Source organism: Nesoenas mayeri (assembly GCF_963082525.1).
Source record: "Nesoenas mayeri genome assembly, chromosome: 1".
Lineage (NCBI taxonomy): Eukaryota > Metazoa > Chordata > Aves > Columbiformes > Columbidae > Nesoenas > Nesoenas mayeri.
In genome coordinates, this window is record NC_137541.1 from 54,345,235 (window position 1) to 54,370,001 (window position 24,767).

Below are 24,767 nucleotides of genomic sequence, written 5' to 3' on the forward strand. Positions count from 1 at the left end.
AAGAAATTTCCTGATCTGGCTTTAACAATACATTTGAAAAACTCTTTTAAAACATGCCCTTGTTTTGCAATACCTTTAAATTCCTGACTTAGCAGAATTCTTTCTTATGACACAATTTTACAGCTACAAATGACCTGAGATGCAACAAGCACAAACTATTCTGTTGTGCTTTGGAATCCAAGATGAGCATTTTAATTTCAAAGTAAAAAAATGTAGTGGACATTCAGGGACATGTAAAAACTGTGATGCCGTGTAGCCATAAGCAAATATTTCAGGGGGGAAATTATCTCCTCACTTTTGTTTTGTTTTGTTTTTTTAGTGAAATTTTAGAATGCAGTAAACATTTAAAAATTCTGAATTTTCTCTCTAAAGTAAAACCTCATATTCAGCATTTCAGGCTTTCCTCATGTGATGTGAAACCGATCTGACCAGAATTGCCATCACTGTCGAATCTACTGTTTTATGAAATCTAGTCTCTATGCATAAAGTATCTGCAAGTTGTTTCAATGGTATTAGTATTCTGAGTGCATTAGAAGTGAAGATGAGAGGCACCTGCTCAAACATTGGTGTCCACACAGTTCAGTCACGCTGTTTTCCTTTCATAATCAGTGGAGGCAAATGCCCACTTTAATGTCCTGTGGTTCAGTTCTAAAAGAGACATCTTTACGGGTCAGATGACTGGTAGCTTTAAATTGCCTGATTTTCTCTGTGAACTATAAAAAGAGACTAGAAGGTAGGAGTTCGATGAGGACACGTTATAAATGTGAGAGAATATATATTTTCTGGAGCCTCAGTCAGCTTAAACAGGACAGAGCCCTTAAAATTCCCTAAATGGGGCTGTTCTGGGTAGGGCAGATTTAATACACATCTCCTGCTATCCAGAAAAATATGAAGAAACACTAGGAAGTCTGCTGGTAACTTTGAGCACCTCCAAGCTCCGGTGACAGATAAGGAAGGTTTTTTAGACTGTACTTTTGGTGGGCTTGGGGATTGTAAGTCACATGTGGTATCTAAGGCCTCTAAATGTGGTCTCATGAACCTGGAGACCAAGAGAAGTGGAGTTTATTAGCTAAGAAGAAATAGAAAATGCATAGGTGTCATTTAAAAAAAAAAAAGAGCAAGTGATACATTTTCCCCATGAGCTTATTTCCACTAACTTTGATGAGATTTTTTTTAATTCTATAATAACAAGATGTAAGAAAACATATTTTAATAAGACCTCTTTGAGATAACTTCCAGCCTGGTCAAGGATTTCATAACACTTTCTATTCAAAGATTATGTGTGCATGACATTTGCATTAAACAGCACATTTTCACAGTATTATATGTGGCTTCAACTGCCCTATCTCAGCACTTAAGAAACATACATCAAAGAGTTTTAAATCCTACCAATCCTACCAGCTCTTTTCCCCCCTTTCCTCATAATTAAGTTAATCTTTCAAGGCAAGTCAACACATGTACTCAATTGGTCACCGGGATTTTTAAGATCATATTTCATATTCCTATAAAAGGCTAGTAACTATGGTGAAATCTAACTTGGGAAATTTTCTACCTACACTGACAGTTTCTTTTTATTAAATTCAAAGTGCATATATGCTGATTGATTTCTGATTAAATCCTTGTCTCCTGGAATGCTCTGGATAATTTATATAGACAGTTTCTTTTGCAGTTGAATATTAAGAGAGAATAATCCACTGTGTTACATGCAATTATTTGCAATAATAGTGATTTGATCAGTAATATTTACAGGATCCCAGACACTGGCAACATAAATTGCAATAATGAGCTATTATAGTTCGGTTTGTTATAATTTTCCTCACATTTAGCGGTTCTCATGCATTATTAGTTGAGCTGTGAAATTTAAAGTCAGCTTGAGAAACAAACAGCTACCTAGTATGGAGCGTGAAACCTGCTTTTACTGACTTCTGGCATCTTAACTATGTGCTATTATGCTAAAAAAGTGGCATATAAAAAGATTACTGATAAAGGAAGAATCTTTAATTTCGAGTTTAACCAAGGCCAAATAGATATTAAGGAGAAGGTCATGTGTGGAAAATTGATTCACTGATAAATGGCGTGAGCATCCACAGAATGAAACCAGTGACTTTGCGTGACCGATTACCAAAAGAGAAAATGCAGTAGGGGCTACAAGATAAAAGATATAATATCAACACAGTGAGAAGATGGTGGGTCAGATGCTGCTCCTGACACACCACTTTGAATCTAGACTAACTTCTGAAATTGCTGAAGCAGCTTGGGTTTCTGTTCCCCCTGTTTTTCACTGTCGCAGAGCTATTTCCGCTCAATGCTTTCTGGAGGGCACACAGCTATCTGTGTTCATCACCACTTGTTCCTGCATCCCTGCAGGAAAAGCATCCAAGGGAGATGAGCCAGGGGAGGTGGGAGGGATTGTCGTGATTAGGGCTGTTTGCTGACCCTTGGCTCACAGAAGTACCATGAGCAAGCCTTTCCAGCTGGCACCAGGGGAACAGCTATGATGAAGGACAGATGTAGGACTGTTGCATTCCGTGGAATTAGTCCAGGCTCACAGTAACTCAAGTGGCCCATTGTTGACAATGGCACGGCTGTTGTTGCTATGAGAAACCAACCACATATTGGCAAGTGGGAAAGATTTCAGATTAAATATTTATGTCATGTTTATTTACCTTTTCTTTATGAAAGCAAACAAATTAATTGCCTATGGCATGGTCAGGTTAAAGATAAGAAGATGTATTTTTTTAATTGTTCCTAGTGAAAATATTGTCTCTCTTTATATGTACTCTTAAAACATCCTAAATAGAGGAACTAGCATGCTGTGGAAGTTGCAGAGGAGCCAGTAGCAATGGCATATTTTCAGCTATGTATATTTGCCCGGGGAGGATCCCATCTTCTAAACAGCAGCTCTTTCCCTCTTTCCTTTTTTGCTGAGTGTACAAGAGCAATTCCCAAAGCCGTTGCACTGACAGAAGGAAACTCTTGTTTCATTTCATGTTCTTCAGCTATGCTAATTATGACAAGCTCTTTCCTCACAGATTTTCAGCCACTCACCACCTTTGGAGATGCCTGTGCAATGGTACAAGCCTCTGATCTGATGTATGTATGGTTAGTGGCCTGGGTCTAAACTACATGTCTCATCCTAGTCTGTCTGTGGGAGGTGGCAGCTGTTTATGGAAAACTTGTTTTTGACTGCGGCGTGAATGACTGCCAAAACACGTTATGTTAAATAGGTACTGATAATCAGAGCGAATATTCTACCCCTGTCCGATTTTTCCCCAACCAAGCTGCCTACTTGAGGAATCAGGGTGCTCCTCCCAGGGGAAACACCATAAATAGCCATCTGACTGTAGGTCAGCTCTAAGAAAATGGATTACAGCTATTTGTGGTGCATTTCTATACAGCTGTGCTAAGAACAGCTAATTTAAAGGTGCACTGCAGATCCCACTCGCAGACATGTTTCCTCAGGTAACCTGAATCCTATTTTCCTGTTTCATTCCAATATCTAGCATTGCTTTTGAAGGTCCTGATAGATTCTTCCTTCTTCTTTACTTCATTCTCAGCCTGCCAAGTTAAGAAAATAAACAAACTTTTGAAGCCTAGGATTTATTTCCTCATTCAGTGATTTTGAGTAAATCTCTGTTACAGTAGTCAAAACATAGAATGGGTTATTACATTTTCTCTGAGCTTTCTCTGGATTAACAATGGGCTGAAAATGTAAAACATGTAAGAACTGCACAGAATATACAAACATGCACACACAAGAACACTTACACATCCAGGACTGGAAGAACTTAAGAAAATTTAAACCTGTATCTCATGGTGTTCTTATCCATGACTTAAACCAACTGTACAAATTGCATGTGTTGGAGAAAAAGGAAATTCTGAAGAAGTGTTCCCTCAGTACTGCATGGTGGCAGCAAGCCTTTGAATGAAATCAAACTGCCTTACTTGCAGGTAACTTATTTAGCAAAAAAAAAATAGTAGGATACTATTGAAAAAATGTTTTATTTTTCTGTATCCAGTATGTGAGCCTTCCTTTCCCTCCTAACCTGGGAATTCCTCCTGTCTCCTCTGTGAGCTAGTTAGCACACATATGATAGGAAGCTTTTAAATCTAGCCTGAGGTTTAGAGTAGATTCATGCTGAAGATCAAAATTAAGCTTCTAATCAGATGACTGCCATTAATTCAAAACATTTCTGCTGGCATTTCATTGATTTAGCTTGCATCTAAGAAAAGAATATTACCAGAGGTTGAATAAGGCTCTGTTTACTTCTTCTTTTGTACTCAGCTACTTTATTTGCTGTAATTATTAACTATTATATAACTATTATTAGAAATTAGGAGTCCCTTTGTGAAACTGAAGTTCGGAAATAGCAACAACTTTATAAGTCATTCCAGCTGGTAATTTTAAAAATGGCAGTGTCATAGTCTTAGAATTACTTTGGGTAATTTTACTGACCTTATACCAACCTGTCCATACATGCCTGGTTTACAGTGACAACTGAGGACTTTCAATTTGACTGGTTTGGTATATGAAGAGTTGCTGATGACTTGATGCATATATATAATTCAGATTTAGTTTAAGCAACATTTTTACTGTGCCAATAACTTCATAGAGAAATTTAGCAGGCATACAGGAGAAATGGGCCTTTTTCATATACACTTTCCCCATTATGAACTTAATTTCAAGTTTACTTCTGGGGTAATTGTGTGAGAGAATATTAATCTATGATTAATAGACCAGCATCTTGCTGCATGTCTGCATATCTTACAAACCTGCAGTGGATTTATTTGTTGGGCACTTTTAAATTACATGAGCCTTTCCAGATTTCTGTAAAAGAAAGATCTTAAGGTCCCTGTCCCAAGCCAAGTCTTGCATCATGTAACAGTGGATTTCAGAGTTTATTTTATTGCTTCTCTATAAATTTGTTGCACCTAGTAGCTGCAGAACGGTAGAGCAGCAGTCTGTGAACATTGAGTGAGTTTACACAAACACACAGGAGACACAAAGTCAACATCATATTACCAAAATCAATGTGTTTATTCCTGGATCAGCAAGATTCTTAAGCACGTGCCCCATTGAAACCTCTGTGTCTTCACATTGATTTCAAAAGAATTGCACAGTCACCATCTTAGATGGTCTGACATTGCCAGGCTGGGTTACATATTTTTGACTTAATCTCCGATTTCCCTAGTTCTATAACACTGAGTTTGTTTCTGGTCTCAATTCTAACAGCATGAAACTCCATTGTGTCATACTAAGTTATTCTAGCATTACACCAGTGCAGCTGCACTTGTAATCAGGTCTTGTTTGGTGATGATCAGCCACTGAAGGGAGTACAAGCCTGAATCAGCTTATATTTTTGGAAGAGTGTCATTGATACCAGCTAGCATTGCAGGCAGCCTGGATCTGAATGAAATGAGGGAAAAAACATCTTTTCTTGTGCTCTATCACACAGATGGGTGCATCTGTACCACATTAAGTCTTATATAATGGCCTACTGCCTCCCTAGTGCACCTTGTAAGTGCACATTCAACTGATAAATGTTCTTCTCTTGCTGTTGCATGTGGATTGCCTTATTGCCTTCTATTATCTTTCATGGGCCTAAATTTTCGAATGGGCTGCTTCTGATCTCCGTGTGCATTTGTTGATATGTGTAAATCTTATATGACCATGTCTTGCATCAACCCATTTTATGAATTGTCATTTCTGCAGAACAAACAAACAAACAAACAAACCTCCTAATGTTTTAATGTCTGGCTGTATTTACACAGAATTTTGTCTCATTTTACTTTCAAAAGGAAGTTTTTTACCTACCCTATATTCTTTCCTTGGAAAATGCAAGAAACTTGTATGCCAAACCAGTTATGGCAATGTCACATTCTAGCCTTTTTAGCTTCTTACAACGTGTATATTTCAATAACACAGAACCGTAGAAAACAAATATAGTCATATTTTCACATAGTACTATTATCAGATAAATAAAATAAACCAAGAAAAGTACTTTAACTCAACTGATATAGGTAGTGACTTCCTATTTTCCTGTTCTGGTTATCCGATGGGGTCATAGTTTTGTGACAACAAGTAATGTAATATATCAGTAGTCAGTCCTTCTAGGGTGGGCACAGGTCTATCTACAAATGCACAAAAACCTTCTCAGCTTGCTTCATGCTCAGGGATCATTAGCAAGTGGTAGATAAAAAGGAATTTTATAATAGTCATTGGAGTACTATTTTTCTGATCATATCCAGCATAATTTTTCATACATTTGAAAAAAAAACGGTTAATGAATATGAAGCTGTGAAACTTAGATTTTCACACTGTTGCTCATCACTTCATATCTGGAGCATTATATCTGTTAATAGTGTGCTAGTAGTTGAAATGTTTAATGAAAGCCCTACTAGCGACATGAGCAATAAAGCTTTTTTTATATTTTAAACATAGATCTATTCCCAGTGAGCAAAATTCCATCTCAGCTGACTTCACTTCCTTCAGGTGGGGTCATAAGTGTCCATAACCCTGTTTTTTAACAGAAGTACTCTCAAGACCTGTTTCATATTGGTAGTGTTCTAAGAGAAACAATATTTATTGCTTCCCAAATTCTTGCTATCCATAATTTCAGAATCTAACTTTGACACTATGATCCCAGGTTATAATGTGTATCTGTTCCACAAAATGCCTGTTGAAATTCAGCTGAAATTTCAAGGATGAAATCTGAAATAAAAAACAAAAAAAAGAATAATATATAAATATCTTTTATTTCAGAGAACCTCCCATGGTTGCACTACAATTATCTGTACCTGAAGGATTATCTATTTCCTACTTATTTACCTTATGAATAAACTACAGTAAACTTATGAACAAGAAAGGCCCCAAAATAAGAAGACTTGTGCAATGGCAACTGTTCAACAAGCCCTCCTAATATTGGTAGCAATTTAATTGCGAATTTTCTGAATCCCAGAAAATTTTTAAAGATTGGGCCAAAAGACAAAGCTGTTACTGGCAGTGTGGGTAACTGTTAGAGCTTCACTAGGATATTATATAACCAAAGAAACAGTAGATGAAACGTTAATCAAATGAAAAAAGTTCTAGAAAACTCTGACAGCAAGGCATGAGCTCTGGAAACACTAACATAAAATTTGGATAAATCTCATACAGAAATGCAGATAAAAGCCCAAGAGTGTCAGATGAAACAGCATGTACAAACTGAGATTTCTACTGGTTTTTATTTTCCATAAAGCTAAACAGCTTAGTCAGATTCTCGTATTTATGTTTCCTACAGGGACCCTGGGTAAACAGCCCCCACTGGACTAGTCCTATGTTCTGCTTCACTCTCCCTCTTTTGAGTATCCTCAGTTGTCACTGCAGGAGGTGCTCAGTATTTCATAGGATTGAGCCTGAAAAATCCATATATTTGGTTCTGGTTGAGCTCCAGCCACTCTTTTTATTACTTTTTTTTTTTTTTTTTTTTTTTTTTAATAGAAATAGTATTGATGCCTGCTCTGCAAAACGAAAAAAAACCACCACCACCACCACCACCAAAACCCAAAAAACCCAAACCACACCAAAACCCCCCAAAAAGCATCCCACCATTGCTTTGTCTCATTCTGTGTCTGATTTCTTCTGGAGAGAAGCTGTTGCATTCAGTGAGCGTGTGGCCAGGCCATTTGTCTGAAGGCCAGTTTTTGTTCTGGGTTGGCAGTGTAGTATTTTTGTAAGCTCCCCCTCCAACCCCTGCTATCACTGCAGCTGCACCTGGCAAGAGGAAGCAACCCAGTCTAAAAAGCTCATCAGAACAATAATGTCTGCTTCTCTCTTGACAGGTTAATTAATTGCATGTCATTATATTTTGTGTGTGGTTTTGGACTGTTTTGATACTTTTCTTTCAAGTGTGTTTCCCAGCAGGGTTTGGAAATGCTGATACATTGTCTGCCTGTCTGTCACTTCAGACGGCACTTGATGCAGAAAGAAGAGATGGAGAGGAAAAGAAAGAGGGAAAGAGAGTATGTTTGGGTGTTACAGTTAGAAAATGTTACCCACTAGGAACTGTGATAAAATCATGGTTACGGATGACTGGAGAAGAAAAATGTCATGAAATTTTGGAGGTTTGAAGTCTGTTGTGTAGCCCTTTGGAAGGCAAGAAAAGGTGGACTCCACATCAATCTAAAGCTGTATTTAGTGGCATGCATTGACTTCTTAGACAATTTAACATGTTTTTCACCTCACATGTGAGAGTTTTAACCCCCAGCTGCTGGCTCTTTTGGTAGGTAACCTCTTTTGTGGGAGAGAGGCAGGGGAGAGCAGAAATTATATTTTCACTTGAAGAGACTGGAGTTCCTAATAAAAATTTCATGAAGAGTTTTTCTGTGAATAGCTGCAACTTTTCACCTCTTGGATTGCATTATTTTAGAAATTAAAATAACAACATGCAAATTGTGTGCTAGAACGAAGAGAGCTGACCAGATATTATGATTTTTCAAACTGAAACATTTCCAGAATTTGTGTAACACCCCTTTATGTCCTCCCAGCCAGAAATATATTGAGACTTACAGAATGAAGAAGTTTGACAGTTTTCAGTGTTCTTGGAAGATTGACTGCCATGGAAAGTTTTAAAAGACACAAGAGCCATATCCATGTATTAAGACTAATTTTTATAAACAGGGTAACATAATATTCACATTCAGCATAAAGGAAGATAGTAATGGAAATGTGTTCTTTGTATGCAAGTGTGTAGGTTTGGAGGGCCTCTGGTTGCCCTCAGGTAACCTGAATCCTACTACATAGATTTATAGTGAGGGAGTATCTACAGCTCAGAATGGCTACCATCTGTAGTAGTAGTTGTGGGCCCTCACATGGCCTGAGACGGGGGCTTTGTTTCCACACAAGAATTTGCCGATTCAAGTGCTATGCACTATGCCATCCTTCCAAATGCTCTCAGTAATATAGACATGTTTTGCAGTTCCTAAGGAGTGTTATCGGTCGCCGATTTTGTGGACTGCTGTATGTGGTATCAGTGCCGATAGCGTGCCCTCAATCAAGGGTTCAACTTCACGTGAACGCAACAAGCACAACTGGGCATATTTGGACCAAGAGGTAAAAACAAAGCAAAGCACAACAGACTTACCCAAAAATCCTGACTTGTAACTGGATTCACTGTATAGGAATTTTTCATTGCATTGAGGAATAACAGAAAAATGAGAGGTCTGAAGGTCTGGAAAGCACCCATCCTCCTTGAAGCATGTGAGAGACAGGTTATTTCTGTCTGAACTTCAATGATTTTCACCTCTGTTGTACATAAGGAAGCTAGAAATAGTCCTCTTTTTTTGGCACTGGGATGTCTGGGTCGGCATTGTGGCCTTGGAGCCGCCTGCCCTTGCCGTGGTGAAACGACATTGAGCTCAGGATCAGGATGCACTGGAGACACCTGGAATCCAAAATTCTAGCCCATGCAGTACAGATGGTATCACAGATCATTCTGGAGCACTTGAGCTGGTTGGATGAAAAATATCCTGTACAGGTGAGTTTCTTTATTATTAATTTTAATTTAGTAAGTAGCTTCGCTTTTCATTGGTTTCCTCTAGGGAAGAGGGTGAGTGGATTTGCAGACAGTAGTCACTGCTGCTGTTGTGAAATAAGATTACTGTAGTTTACTGTAATGCTAAAAATCTCCTTTGTACCAACATTATTGTGTTTGTTGAGTGGACATGTTGCTCCGAACCTTGGTACCTCATATGAGTCCTGCAGCATGCTCATCTGACTCCAGTCGCTCCCTGTCTCTCCCTAGGGACCAAATTCATAATTGCACTAAGACACATGCACCAAAGGTGCCTGTTATAAAACTGCAAGTCAAACATGATAACGTGTAAGCAATCTGTATTTTAACTGGAAATATCATACATTATAAGCATAACACATATGGTAAACTTAGCAGACATGGTAAACCCTGCTCATGAATTATACTTTTCTGAGCTCTTGAGGGCAAAGGAAATACCTGACTGGCTGGGATAACATTTATATGATAGCCTATCCTTTACTAAATGAAGAAGCAGCCTTTTATTTCTAAAATGGAGGAGAAAGAAGACCTCTTTCTGCCATGTCCTGCTGAGTTTGCTTCTCTTTCCATCAGTCTTCCACATTTGTCAGATCCAGTCTCTTAATGTGTCTCTTGCTCTTCCTTGGCAAAGTAATCCTGCATGCTGCAAGGGATAACTTTATATTGGACTATTTTAGTGAACATCATCTTCCCTAGTAGCTTCAGTCCAACAAATTGAAGTCCCTTCAAAAAAACCATATCAACCCTATTTGAATAAAGACTGATATTTTAATGCAGTTATTATAATTCTTACGGGACAGAGAGTCTTAATCGCTAAGAGTTGTTAGTGAGTAACAGTGTTTTTGTTACAAATTAGGAGCTGTAAGGAACACAGTTGCCACAAACATCCTGCTAATTTTTTCATTTTGTTCTCCATTTCCCCAGAAGTTACCAGGGAGAATTTCATTAGACACCAGGGAAGTAGTCTTTCATTCAAACCCTGAAGAAGCAAATCATCTGGAAAATTTGTGATGAAATGGCTTATCTTCATATTCTACGTCTCAAACTGAAGAATAGTTAGAGAAAAGCAAGTAGATGAACTGATGAAAAAGAGCTGAAGAAACAAGCTGGAAATGAAGGCTGAGCCTGCCACCTGACTTCTCTGCTTGTATAGTTAAATAAAGTTGTTTTTATTGGCATGCATCATATTGTCAAGATGTTGTATGACTGCCAGTGATGTGTAAACAAATATAACTTCTTACCTTTTAAATCAGGACTTCAAAGCCCTAAATAAAAAACACAGAGTTCCCCAAAGCCCAGTTTGTTACTTCATAAACATCACCAGTTACTGACCTCTGCTAGTATGTCACATGCATATTTCAGCAGTGACAACACTTGTAAATCCATGTACAAGCAACTTGCTCCTTATTTAAGAAACATACACAGATGGGCATAACCAAGTCTTGAAAGGCATATGCCAGCACTAAATATCCCATGCAGACTTTAACCAGGAAATAGAAACTGCCAAACGTGCCTCTGTGCAGCATTGTGTGCCACCCCTTTTGCAAATTACATTCACAAACAGTCTCCAAGGAATATAGTCTGGCTGGTAGTGGCAGCGGTGGCAATTCATTCCCCCAGAGTTCCCACTCTGTGTGTAATGAGCAGCAAGATCTCAAGTCATGTCAAAGGCCTGCTTTACTGCATGATTTCCTGACTCTAATCTTCACCACAGAAACTGCCTCTGGAGAATTGTATTCCCTTAATGCAAAGTTTCCACTGCATGTTACAACCATTGCCTTTCAATGTTGTGAGGATTGTTGTAAAGATAACAAGCCAAACTGTAATCAACGCGGTTATTTTCCTTCAGATAGCTCAAAATCCTAGTTGCACGGAGCAAGAGCTGCCCCAACCAACTCAATGGTGTATTGACTCTGACATGTAAATGATAATTAAAGTACACTGGTGGCTGCTTTCCTGCAGATGAATTTTAGCCATCCAAGACATCCAAATGTTTATCACAGGTTTATATTTCTTCCCACGCCCCTTTGTGTGGAGAATTTAATCAAAAAGATCCTGGAATGGGTCCACTGTGTGTATTCTGCTATTGATTTTTCAAAAGTAAGCTATTAATGTAAGTTAAAAAATAGATAAACGGGTTTTAGAATCACAAGGAAAAGGATACAGGAATTTATTTTCTGAATAACTATTATACCTCTGAAAGAGACGTAGTTGTTCTACAAAACAAAAGTGCAGCAGACAGACAGCAGATTTACCCAGCAAGTTAGGAAGGTTGCTTCTGCTTCTGAAGCCTGCTGGTTTGGGGTGGATGCTCTTGTCCATCTCAGCAATTCATTCTGAAGATCTATGCGCTATGGGGAACTGACAGATTAGACACAAGAATTCATTCCTTGTTTCTCCTAAGGTCACAAGGCAAAACCAATATGGTTCCCTTGTGCTGCTCACAAGCTCCCTCTCATCAGTAACAAGCTCTTGGATAATGGAATCTTCAGCAGGAAGATGGTCTGTGCACATCAGCACTGGTATTTGTCGCTGTGCTAATTAGTCCTTCCCTGAGTATAAGGATTAGTGTCAGTCCCTAGGGCAAACTGGTGATAACCCTCTAAGAAAATGTTTAAGCTAAATAAAGTTGGCAATGCAAATGCTTTTAAATAATAGGAATACATTTGAAACGGTGCTATACGTGGCTTCAATGCTAATGCTTGCAATGGTGATAGCTTAGAACATAATCTATGTATTAAATAAATGTGTAAATTGGATTTGGAAATATTCATGGGGACAGAGGGCTGGAGGAGCCTCTTGGGTCTTTCAGTCCAATTCTGCATTATCACAGGCCCAGTGTCATATAATCCCTCTCATAAACTTGTGTAATCTTTTTCATATGCTTGAACATGCTTCTCCCAGAATCTAGTGAAAGGACTTGAACTATCTTTCATCTCAGTTCAAGTGTCTGCTTTGAACAGGGCAGGAATGAAATCTGAATGTCACAGATGTCTGAGTATCCTAATAACTGTCGTACTGGTGGATTTTCTCTTTCTTAACTTCCCTTTCTCAGTCCAATTGAACTGTCACTTCTGCAGCCCTGGAGACAGGGGTAAATTCAATTTTAATGTATTAAAACTGCAAGCAAGCTATGTATAGTTTTTTACCTATCATCTTTAGGAAAACCTTCAACAAGATTCTGGGCAACTAGTTGACCAATATGATTTTTTTGCACCATGAAGCCAAAAGATGGATCTGAAAAAACAATATGTATGTATGAACTACTCTTGTCTGGGATGATGCATTCAGTTCCTGAGAGTTCAGATAAGTTTAGCTGACTACTGTTTCAATGAATAATTCACTGTCTCTAAATTTAGCTTTGATCTATGTGATTGTGTTGTGAGCTTGAAATGTACTCACATACATCATGCATAGGAGCTTTAACAGCCTTACCCTTCCCCCTCTCCCTTCTAACCTCCAACTGTTCTCCAGGTGCATCACTCTTGCAGCTGTACCAGGGTGTTAGGGTACACAGTTCATCAGTTTAGATATTTCTCTTTTTTTTTTTTTTTTTTAATCTTAAAAGGCTTTTCAGAGACTCCTGTGAAATCATGGAGAAATTGCAAGGACACTGTCTTGCCTAGTCTAGGAAAAGTTTTTATTTTATAGACTGTCCAGTCCTTTGTCTATAGAAAGGCATAACTCTTCCTTTGAAGAAGAACTGTTTTAATTTTATTAGATGGTAGGTTTGTTTAATTAAGGTCAGCATTTATCCCAGGCTCTCTTATGCCTTCCTGGTATCTAGCTGATGTGTGGGAGGAAGCCTTCAGCCTCAAAGTGTGGCCAGGTTTGAAGGAGGAAATAGTATCTTTCATTAGACCAGTAATTCAGTTGGAAAAACAGATGAGTTTGCAGGCATATGTGCCCTTCACACAGTATACTGTCCTCCGTAAAGGGAGAGTATGCTGTCATAAAAATCCTGATGAGGTGGTGAATGGAAGCAGAAAAGATACCTGAGAATGGCTGGAACAGAGATTATGGGATGGTATCAGTGCTGGAGGAGAAGGAAGATGAAGTTACTTCTGGAGATGGGAAAAAGGGAGCTGGTTGTGATTTAAGTCAGAGAAGCAGAGCTTGAATATTCTCTAGAAATGTGGAGGGAGGTAGAAAGATACAGAGACTGAGACTGGAAGAAAAATTGGCTAAGCAAACAGCCTGGGACAAAGAGCCAGAGTAGGATGTGAAGTGGAGGCTGAGGCTGGAGGAAGACCCAGGAGGAGAGGAGGCACCTCAAGTCTGGAGAGAGACCTGCATATGAAAATAAGGAGTGACTGGAAAACATGACATGGATATACAAAAAGGTAAGAACAAGCTGCTCAGAACAAGAAGGAAGGAAAGTCTGGAATTCAACTGTAAAGCTGAGGCGTAGAGCTGGGGCTGAGAAAACGAGTATAGGATAGGGAAGAGACAATACCAGGGCAGGGGCACCCTGGAAATGCAGAAAGGAACAAGTTGTGGACACAAGGGGAAAAAAATTTCTACTCCCTAGAGGCTTTTCACTTCAGAACCAGGGAGTTTGAGACTGCCAAGTCTTGCATTGTGTGCTGTATTATGAGTTGATTAAACCAGTCCTGTTGTTGGCTACTCTGTTAGTGCAAATGGCAGAGAAGTTTTGTCTACTAGATTGCAACTGTGAGAGTTCTGGTAATAAACCATAGGATGAATTTTCTGGGTTCATAATTTGCCTTTATTAAATCTAGGTTACTCCACAAAACCTGCTGTGCTGGAAGCTCATCATTAAGACTACCACACCAAGAAAATAAGATTTAGACAATGCCATAGTCTAGGTAGTATATTACTTGTGGTTTTGTTTTCCTGTAACTAATTCACAATGATGAAATAAGAGTAACCGTTAATATCAACTATATTATATTACTGTGGGGTAGGTATGAAAAATTAAACTAATGTTGCTTAATTAGGGTAAGGGAGAGCTTCCAGTCAAAAGAAACCCAGTAATCAGCTCTTTAAAGGGTCTACATACACTTTGAAATACCTTGTAAATGGCTGTGTCCCTTCAATTTTTAAGAAGTAGTTTGGCAATTTCTATTCCAGCACTTGCAGTAGAAGTCTTGTTCTGTCGTACAGGAAAGACATAAGCCCAGAAAACTTGTAAATAATTCCGGTATGTTTTGAATAGTTTGTGAATGACAAAAACCATGTTACATGGTTTTGTTATAAGTTTCCTCTGGTGAAAGATAAGATGGGCTCTATTAGAAATCTTAATGGATGCCAAGCCTCAAAATTATAAAGTTTTCTAAATTCACCCAAGTGTAATTCTAAATTAGGCCATCACACTTAGTTTGAGTGAGAGAAAAAGTAGACATAAATGAGCCTGAGTGCTTAAGCGAGACAGAGATGATAAGGCTGAAAATGTTTCTGTAATTTTAATGGACAGGAGATTTATGTACTAGGCAAATAGAATAATAGAATTTTCATTAATTTGTCTTTTTAAGAATTTCTCTCTTTTCTCCATTTGTCTGCATGGATATGAAAGTCTATTAATAATAAATAATATTATTCTGAAGATTTTTTTTTCCAGTTTTGACCCTCTGAGCCAAATGAAACCTTTTCATGATAAATCAAGTGCAGAAGGAAAGAGGCTGCCTGTGTAGTATTTCAAGTTGCCAGGTCCCAGAGCCTAATCTCTGCTGTAATGGTGTGAACAGCATGTAGCCTAAGAAAGGGAAACAAACCATACAGAGAGGCTAATTTGACTCAGCATGTTAATTTGGCATTGGCTAAAATGGATCCTTCAAAATCTTCTTTCTTCAGCCCTCATGAGAACTTCAGCTTCCTTTTGGAAGATACTCTCTAGTAATAAGAAGCCTCTAAATATCTGATACTAGACCCAGAATATGGACTGAGAATTCCTATTTTTCTCACCTTTGCCTTGACTCCAGGAAGAGCTTCCTTTGCATTTTTGCAGCCACTAGAAATATTTTGCCTGTTTCAATGCACAGATTTGTAGCAATGTTTAATGAATGAGTGGCAATGGTTTGCTTATCAGTCTGTGTAACCATGCAGATCTTTTTGATAAATCCGGGTCAAAATGAGCCTTGCTGATTCCTTTTTAAAAAATGATTGCTAGAATATAAATGCCAAGTCAGCACAGCTGGCTGTAAAACTTAAAATATTGTTGGGATAGCAACAGCTCAGAAAGATCACAAGTAAAGCAAACTTGATAAATTCACATGGATGGGAAAAGGAAATTTTTGGAGGCAGCATAATTGCTTTTCAGGCAGTTCTGCTGACTCTTCAGGAGTGAAAAACAGGTGGTAGGATGTATTTTGTGTGTTGTTGTGACATGTTTGACTTGGATGCTCAAGGGAACAACAAAATCAGATGAATTTGCTCAGTTTTGGGCCCCTCACTACAAGAAAGACATTGAGGTGCTGGAGAGAGTTCAGAGAAGGGCAACAAAGCTGGTGAGGGATCTGGAGCACAAGTCTAATGAGGAGCAGCTGAGGGAACTGGGGCTGTTTAGCCTGGAGTAAGGAGGCTGAGGGGAGACCTTATCACTGTCTACAACTACCTGAAAGGAGTAGGAGTTTGTAGTTTGTTGGTCTCTTCTCCCAAGTAGCAAGTGGTATGATGAGAGAAAATGGCCTCAAGTTGTGTTAGAGGAGGTTTAGATTGGATATTAGGAAATATTTTTTCATGGAAAGAGTTGTCAGACATTGGAACAGACTTCCCAGGGAAGTGGTTGAGTTGTCATCCCTGGAGGTGTTTAAAAGATGCACAGATGTGGCACTTAGGGACACGGATTAATGAAGGACTTGGCAGTGCTAGGTTAACAGTTGGACTCGATAATCTTTTCCAATCTAAATGATTCTATGCTCTCCAGTTGCTTAGCAGAGGCAAAGATTTCCATGCTGAACTGCAGAACATGTGTCTGTATCAGGGTAGGTTTGTAAATCAGTTTTGAATCCTTTGGGATGATATACTTCACTTAAATGCAATTAAAATACAACATCATTTGTAACTCTTGTTTTCTCTGTGATCTGCTTTAAAATGTAGATATGCCTAAGAACTGTTGAGTCAGACATATATCTGGGTTAAAAAGGTGTGAAACTGCTGATTTACCTGACAGATGAGTTAGAGAGACTTAATTGTGGACCTGTGTTTCTGAATATGAAAAGTGGCATTCATAACCTCTTCATTGGTGCTCCAACTGGTAATGAAAGACAATTGCTTTGTAAGACTATAACAAATGGGAAAAGAATGAGCAAGCAAGAAAACATTTGTGCTCCCACAACTACTACTACAGATGGTAGCCATTCTGAGCTGTAGATACTCCCTCACTATAAATCTATGTGTAGTATATTACTTATAGGCTGTTCTTAAACAGTATACCAATAAAAGTGTATTGATATATAGATTTTTTCATTTAAATGTGACTGTTTAGAGTTGTAGCAACAGAATGTTAATGGTTAAACTGAGTGTGAAATAATGTTATCATATTACTTACAGGCTGTTCTTAAACAGTATACCAATAAAAGTGTTTTGATATATATATTTTTTTAATTCAAATGTGACTAGAGTTGTAGTAGCAGAATGTTAATGGTTAAACTGAGTGTGAAATAATGTCATCATGAAAGAGTACAAATGAGGAGGAACTGTACTGGGAATTTGACAACAGGAGACTTGTCTTTCAGATGAAAACTAAAATACTGGCGAGAATTCCACCAACTGTGGCTTGATGTTTGAGAAATTATAATGGATAGAGTTTCTCAGTTGGGATGTTAAAGTTGAGCTGTTAAATCTTTATGTAGGCATTATAAAAAATGTTTAATGCTGACATTCCACCTTATTCCCCAGAAGGAGGATGAGTTACAGATTTTTAGAGACATTGCATTGGTAATTTTTTAATGTCTGACACTTCTTGTATCGTATTCCTATTTTTCCCTTGAAGATTAACTTAAAATATATTTTTTAATCTTTGGAGAGTGATAATGTGAGAGATTATGATTTATGAGTGTTGAAGAAAACTGATGGTATATTTGCCTTGAGTTTATATTTCAAGTGCCAGTAGTTTGGTTAGTAGCTACAATGGTATTTGGTTTCTTACTCAGTATACCCCAACGCAATGCATTCAAAAGGCATTACACCATAAAAACATATGTGAAGTTTCCTTTTCTTCTTTTTTTTTTTTTTTTTTTTTTTCCTATGAAATGATAATTTTCCAAGGGGAGGTTATCGCTAAGGAAGAATAGCAACTTTGAGGAATAGAGTCATGAAGAGACCGATGATCTGTTTGATTATCACAAGAGCTCATTCTGAAATCGCATTATGACTTCTGCAGTCTCTTGATAGCCAGATGAAATTAAACAGAGGGGAAAAAATCCATCATGTTAAAACCATACATGAGGGCAATCTGTCAAATCTAAATTCAGAGATAACTCTGTTTAAAGTTGGAAGTGGTGTCTAATTCTGTGATTTCATTCCAGTGTTAATTGATACTCATTAAAGTGAAGCATGCTGTGTACTTTACAAGTATAGTTTCTTTTTCTGCTTAAGTAACATCCATAGTCGAGTCATAGTTTCATTGAATGTCCAAATCCCTCAAATTTATTGGAATTTTTATGGGATTTTTTTTTTAAGACTTTGGTTTTACATGACTAAACAGCTATAAAATTATATTAAAAAAATCAGCATTGCAAGTTGTGACGGATTAGAAGCAGTACATGACGTTGGCTTTGTTTCCTGTTTGGCTGAGTCCCACTCCTACAGAACTAGGGAGATTTAGAAAGTAAATGGGTGTTTGAATTCTTGGAAGAATAAGAAAGACTTATGGAGAATATTACAAGGCAAATATGTGAAAGGTTTACAGGAACAAAGACGTTTATCTCCTGAACCTTGAGAGAAAAATAGTCAATATCAGATTATAGTGTTTATGTTGGGAATATTTAGTTTTCATATAACCACTTGTAACTGTCTTATTCTAAGGAATAGTGTTGATCAATGAGTCTTAGAGTACATATGAATCAAAATTGTAAAATACAGTTTTGTAATAAATATATATAACTAAATTTTTGCAGTCAGTGAGAGTGGATATTTTTAATGCATAGATGAGCTTACTTATGTGGTTAGAGGCTTTTAGTAGGAGGAAGAAACTGAATCAGTTATTTTTTCAAATAATTTGTATCATATTCTGAACTATGGAAAGATGAAGCTTAAACTAACTGATGTGAACACATGTCACTTGAAATGCTTTTTACAGCTCCAAAGTATGGAAATTTATTTTTTATTTTTCAAATTGAGTATGATATTAAGAAAAACAAATACCGCTTCCCTTTTAAGTATTTTGCCATCCAACAGAAAAGTTATTCTATTTTGAGGATTCTGCTTAGCACAAATGGTCTGATGGGAAAGCAAGGAACTCATGACTCTGGAAATTTCTCCTCTCTTGTTTTTGTCAGGAAAAGTTAACAGTTGTTCAGTAAACTCGTATCTTTTGTAACGAAACCAGGATTTTGGTTTCAATAGCAGACAAGCTGTCAAAGCTGTTTTAAGAAATAACACACAATCTCTTTTCTGTCCCCATCTTCCTATTGTTGTATTTTTAGTCTAAATGTGATGTGAGGATTATTTTTTAAATTGTTTTAAATTCCAGCAACATGCAGGTATCTAGTTTCATAATATGCATAGGAAGATATTTATTTAAAGCATCATTGTTGTCTTTTTTCTTTAAAGGCACTTCTGTACCTGCATTAGAGAATATTAAATGTTGTATTTCCAAGGGCTTATTAAATATTCAGTAGTTTTCTTTTTCTGTAGTCAAACGTGTCAAGGGCAATCCTTCTAAGTCCTGGAATGAAACACAAATGAACTAACTGAACCTTAAAAGTTGCTATTGAATACTCAGGTTAGAAAATATGCGTTATACAATGAGGGGAGTTGAAGGAGGATGTGTTGAGATCCAACCCCAGAACAAGTTGCATCCAGATAGGATACAGGCTCTTTCTGGGAAAATACTGAAATATTGTGAGAGATTTTATTCAAAACTTAACCATGAAACCAGAAGTAAAGGTGACTTTGACTACCAGCAATTCACTGTGTATTAGCCTGTTCACTGACAATGACCTGTCCATGTTGGAATACTAAATAATATGTAGAAATAGCCTGTTTTAAGGATGTGGGTTGGACAGAATAAGTATATATTAAATATGGAGTAGTATGAGTCTGAACTTGTTATGAATATGAATAACACACCTGAGAATGGGGATCAATTTCTGTCTCTGCTGCTGTTTAATTTGGGCTGTGTCTAAGCTGGTAAGCCTCAGAATAACTGAAGTCAGGCCCTGGCTCCATCCTATGTCTTGGTTTCCATTGGAGAGGGAACTTGGGCAGGCAGACGAGATGTAACCACAGCATCCTCTGACCAGGTACATTTTCCTACTGTGAAATCCAGACATGGCCTATGAGACTGTTCTCAGGTCATTTGCAGCCATTACTTTTAAAGTGGCTTTAATTTCTTAAGGCATTTAAAGAGCTAAGTACAACGTAAAACCTGGCATTGGATGCACAGAATTTCTGTTAATCCACAGATTGCTCAATTTGCAATTTCATTGTGCTAGGTGCTGTGCAAACTCTGTCCAGAATGCCCTGATCCTAGGCGTTTATAGTTTAAAACAAAATGTGACAACAGAAAAAAGGAATAAGTGTCTTTTCCCAAAATCAGTGATGTATGCGCTATTATGTGCATGATGAAAAGCGTACATCTCATTGTTTTACATTGCTATGAATGGAAATTGCAGGATCATCAAGAAAACTGTCACCAGATTAATATTTTTTTCTTGTCTTTGTGATTGCCTTTTGGATAAAAGAGTAGCATACTCAGCAGATTTTGGAAATGACTGAATGTCTTTTTCCTTTAGGGATAATAAAGCACCATTGAATGTAGGTGCACAGTTAAAAATCTTGAGCTGCTTTGCCAAGTGCTGAGTGCCAAGTGCACTGTGGCCTTTCACAGTGTTTATGTTAAGCAAAGCAGTAATAAATAGCTTGTCAGGCAGTTCTACCTGTAGTTAATCCCTTGGTATTTGGCATGTTTTTAGAAAGGATTTGAACCAGAATGGATTCTCTTTCTGAAATACAGCCCAGAAACAGCTGCTAATTATTTAGATAGTATTAGATTAATTGCACCATTGAATGCACATTTAATCCCTATTATGTCTGAGTTGTTGGTAAAATTTAGTTTGTCTAGTTTGAGTGTAATTTTCTGTTCTTTTCAGAAAAAAAACATTCACAGTTGCCTGAATTCAGCGGAGAGGTTGCCCAAAAGTTCCCACACAGACTGCAAACTATAGTGCTGACTTAGGTCCAGTGATCCTCAAACTCCCCAGATTTGTTTGCTTTTTCACTCCTTCACTGTGTAGAAAGATGCTGTAGGTTGACCTAGTAGCATCCCAAGTGTCATTCTTAGCCCACTGGTGGGTTAGAATCTGATAAATTTTCTGTCCATGTTACAGAGAGGTTTTGTAACAGTCTACTGAGATTAATTCACTTAGGTAATATAAATCTGATTGTATTTGCTGACTCCAGTTGTCTCACACAAGACTGAGGTTTTTTGGAGTATGTTGGTGTCAGGTGCCAGGGAGAAATGAGTAATGAACGTGCAGCAATTTTGTAGTTAAGGCAAAGGCAGAAAAGCCTGTTTGGTAAAAATCAGCCAGACAGCATAAGACTGTTTGCTTAGGTCGTGACTAGAAGTTCAAACTGGATAATAAGTGTTCAGTTGAGTTCCTGAGTCAGTCCTTTCTGAAAGATAACAGAATTAGAGCGTTTGAAATGGAGGGGCTTGGTATAATAACTTTGTTTCATTGATTGAGGAGAAGCAGCCATGAACAAGCTTCAAAACTCTGATATAGGTAGATATATGGGGGTTTTTGATAGATATATCTTGTGAGTCTGAATATAAATAAATTTGCCAGGACCGCGTTGCAAATTTAAACTCGTTTCTCAGAATAAAAGCAATTCTCTCTACCAGTTGCAGAGACAACATTTTGCTGTCTAACTAATGTTCTGTGTTAGAAAAATGAAACTATTCAGTATTGTACCAGTCCAAATGAACTACTGTGGTGCAGAATACTAAATTTGAGTGCTAATATGAAATTTGATCATTTAAACCTGAAGTACAAAAAACCAGTTTTGCTGCAATGTTGTAGCCTGGATTAAAGTGACAAAACAGAGGCATCCTTGCTTATGGCTGCTATTCTGTCTCCCGTGTATAATAATACTGGCTATAAAATGGCTATTAAGCTGAAAATCTAGAATAACAAACACATTGATAATATATTATAAACGCTGGCATTTAAGCACATCCTCTATTCATGTACCAGCCACCGCTGTTAAAGTGCTAACATGGTGGTACAGTACTGTTGTTTAAAAGAAGTTAAGCGCTGTAGCAAAGGAACAACTGCCCTCAAAACACTTCTTCTTTCAGTGTGTTTTATTTGGTATAAGAATGTTTATCTCCCCCTCCAGTTGTTTGGCTCAGTGTTAATTCTTATGAGATCCTGTCCTGGATGTTCTGTTTTCTTCAATGTTTAACTAGGATGACTGAGTTAAATATCAGGCAGTAAATGTTTTTTTAAGTCCTTAATGATCCTTCGTGAGGGTTGTCTGCAGGTTATTTAACTGATTTTTATCTGTTCATGTGCCCCTGCTAGAGATGCATTTGTATCTCCTCGTTTGTTCAGATCATCCTGGATTTTCAACTCTCACCACAGTGAGAGAGGTTCTACTAGGTTTACTCTTGAGCCCTGTCTGAGAACATGAGTGGTGGATGGCCACAAACATAAAAAGCTGTGCAATCAGCTCTACCTGTAACATGGAAGGAATTTTCTATCAGTGAATATACTGTTTTGTGAATCATTGAAAAGCCAAATGAAAGCTTTTGTTTGGATCTGTTCCCAGGACCTTTGGAGATGCCCTTCAGGCTAGGTGTGAGTTCCTGAACCATAATCTCAAGACAATTAGGGTCAGCGCGGTTTTCCACTCTTCTTTATGTGAGAGGTGGAGAGCCTTAAATTTTGCTGTGGCTGGTATGTATGGGGGCTGTTTGTAAGGTACCTTGTCAACTGAAGGATATTCAGGTGATTGAGAACAGATTTAAGAATTCGGTGCCACTTTCTGAATGAGTTGCAACCTGTCGCGGTGTCCACAATCATGATATTCCCTGCTCCCACACTCCTGGCCTATGTGTGTGAGCTGCCTGCTGCTCTCCTCTGGCTCAGGTACAAAGTTTTATGTATATGAATTTGTGAATCATTTGGGGATGAATCAGTAAAAGACTTACAATGATCACTGGCGTTGTTAGAATTAATGTGAAGAGCTGTGTGGTTCTGATGTCTCTTTTCCCTCTTTTTGTTTCAGTTCATCGCCTTTGCCTCTTTATTCTTCATTCTAGTTTCGATCACAACCTTTTGCCTGGAAACACATGAGGCTTTCAATACTATCATAAACAAAACTGAGCAGGTTGTCAATGGGACAGAAACTGTGCTACAGTACGAAATTGAGACAGATCCTGCCCTGACGTACGTGGAAGGAGTCTGCGTGGTGTGGTTTACATTTGAATTTTTAGTACGTGTTATTTTTTCCCCCAACAAACTTGAATTCGTCAAAAACCTCTTGAATATCATTGACTTTGTGGCCATCCTGCCCTTTTACCTAGAAGTGGGCCTGAGTGGGCTCTCGTCCAAAGCTGCTAAGGATGTGCTTGGTTTCCTCAGGGTGGTAAGGTTTGTCAGGATCCTGCGAATCTTCAAGCTCACTCGGCACTTTGTGGGACTCAGGGTGCTGGGCCACACTCTGCGAGCCAGCACCAATGAATTTTTGCTGCTGATAATATTCCTGGCACTCGGTGTTTTGATATTTGCCACCATGATCTACTACGCAGAGAGGGTGGGAGCCCAGCCTAATGACCCATCAGCAAGTGAGCACACACAGTTCAAAAATATCCCTATAGGCTTCTGGTGGGCTGTAGTCACCATGACCACCCTGGGATATGGGGACATGTATCCACGGACTTGGTCAGGCATGCTGGTGGGAGCTCTGTGTGCGCTGGCAGGGGTACTCACCATAGCCATGCCTGTGCCTGTGATAGTTAACAATTTTGGGATGTACTACTCCCTGGCCATGGCAAAGCAGAAACTGCCAAGGAAGCGGAAGAAGCACATCCCTCCTGCTCCTCAAGCCAGCTCACCCACCTTCTGCAAGACAGACTTGAACATGGCCTGCAATAGCACACAGGGTGACATCTGCCTGGGCAAGGAAAACCAGATGATGGAGCACAACAGATCATCAGGTAGGACCCCACTGGAAATGCATGTACTCTGAAAACACTTTATAGACCAGTATGTTTGGTAGAGATCAGAAAGCAGCCAGTCTTTCTGCCAGGAGAAGACGTAGCTCCCACCCTTCTCCCCTCCAGTGTTTGCGTGTGTCAGTCTCATAGAGGACAAAATAGGTATAGCAATGTTCCCAAACCTCTATGTAGCTGGTCTATACAGTTTTGCTTGCTCTGTTGAGAATGCTTTCCTGCTGATGATATCAACCTTTTCTTTTGCCTGTTGTTTGTTGCGTCGTATGGATGTTTCTTGTTTTTCTGCATGACTGTGACTATTTGAGCAGCCACCGTGTCCCACCCTGTTGGACTCCATGGTGTTTTGCCTCAGTGTCTGTCTCTCGTGTCAGCTTTGCCTGTGTCACATCGTGGCCTGTTAAGCAAGATCCTACAAAGAAGCAGTCATTTAAAAGGAGCAGGTGCTTTACATCAAAAGCCCAGCACTCAAAGGAAATAAGAAGAAATTATCTTTCTAGTTTTCTTTCCATTTGGCATTCTGCTTCCCTGGCTAGAAGAACCTCCTTCGTCTGTGTTAGATGAAACATTGCATGATATTTACTATTATTTGAATGATAATAGAATAGATGATGTAAAGTTTGGCAAGAAAAATGAAAATGACAGCCCCTAGCAACATCATTGTTATTAGTGTTGATTTTTATGATTTATATTACCTTATTTGTTAGAGTTCCAGATGGTGGATAGAGAGTATTTTGTGCTAATCAATGTGAAAATGCATGTCAAATGACAGCCTCTGCCCTTCCAAGCCAATGCCCCATATCCCATGTATCTTCAAATTAAAGAGTAAAATTTACCTTTCAGTATAACTA

General features: G+C 38.3%; 1 protein-coding gene across 7 annotated transcripts in view; it reads left to right on the forward strand.

Annotated features, from left to right (window-relative positions):
- Positions 1-24,767, forward strand: part of KCNC2 (potassium voltage-gated channel subfamily C member 2) — a gene marked incomplete at both ends in the record, with an annotated part of 101,939 nt that overhangs the window by 69,498 nt on the left and 7,674 nt on the right. For 6 of the 7 annotated variants that reach the window (XM_080347868.1, XM_080347870.1, XM_080347872.1 and 3 more), the window contains one exon: positions 22,971-23,901. In XM_080347868.1, the coding sequence (XP_080203994.1) occupies positions 22,971-23,901 (931 nt within the window). Of the gene's footprint in view, positions 1-22,970; positions 23,902-24,227; positions 24,360-24,767 lie in introns of all 7 variants that reach the window. The other variant, XM_080347866.1, reaches the window with a different exon arrangement.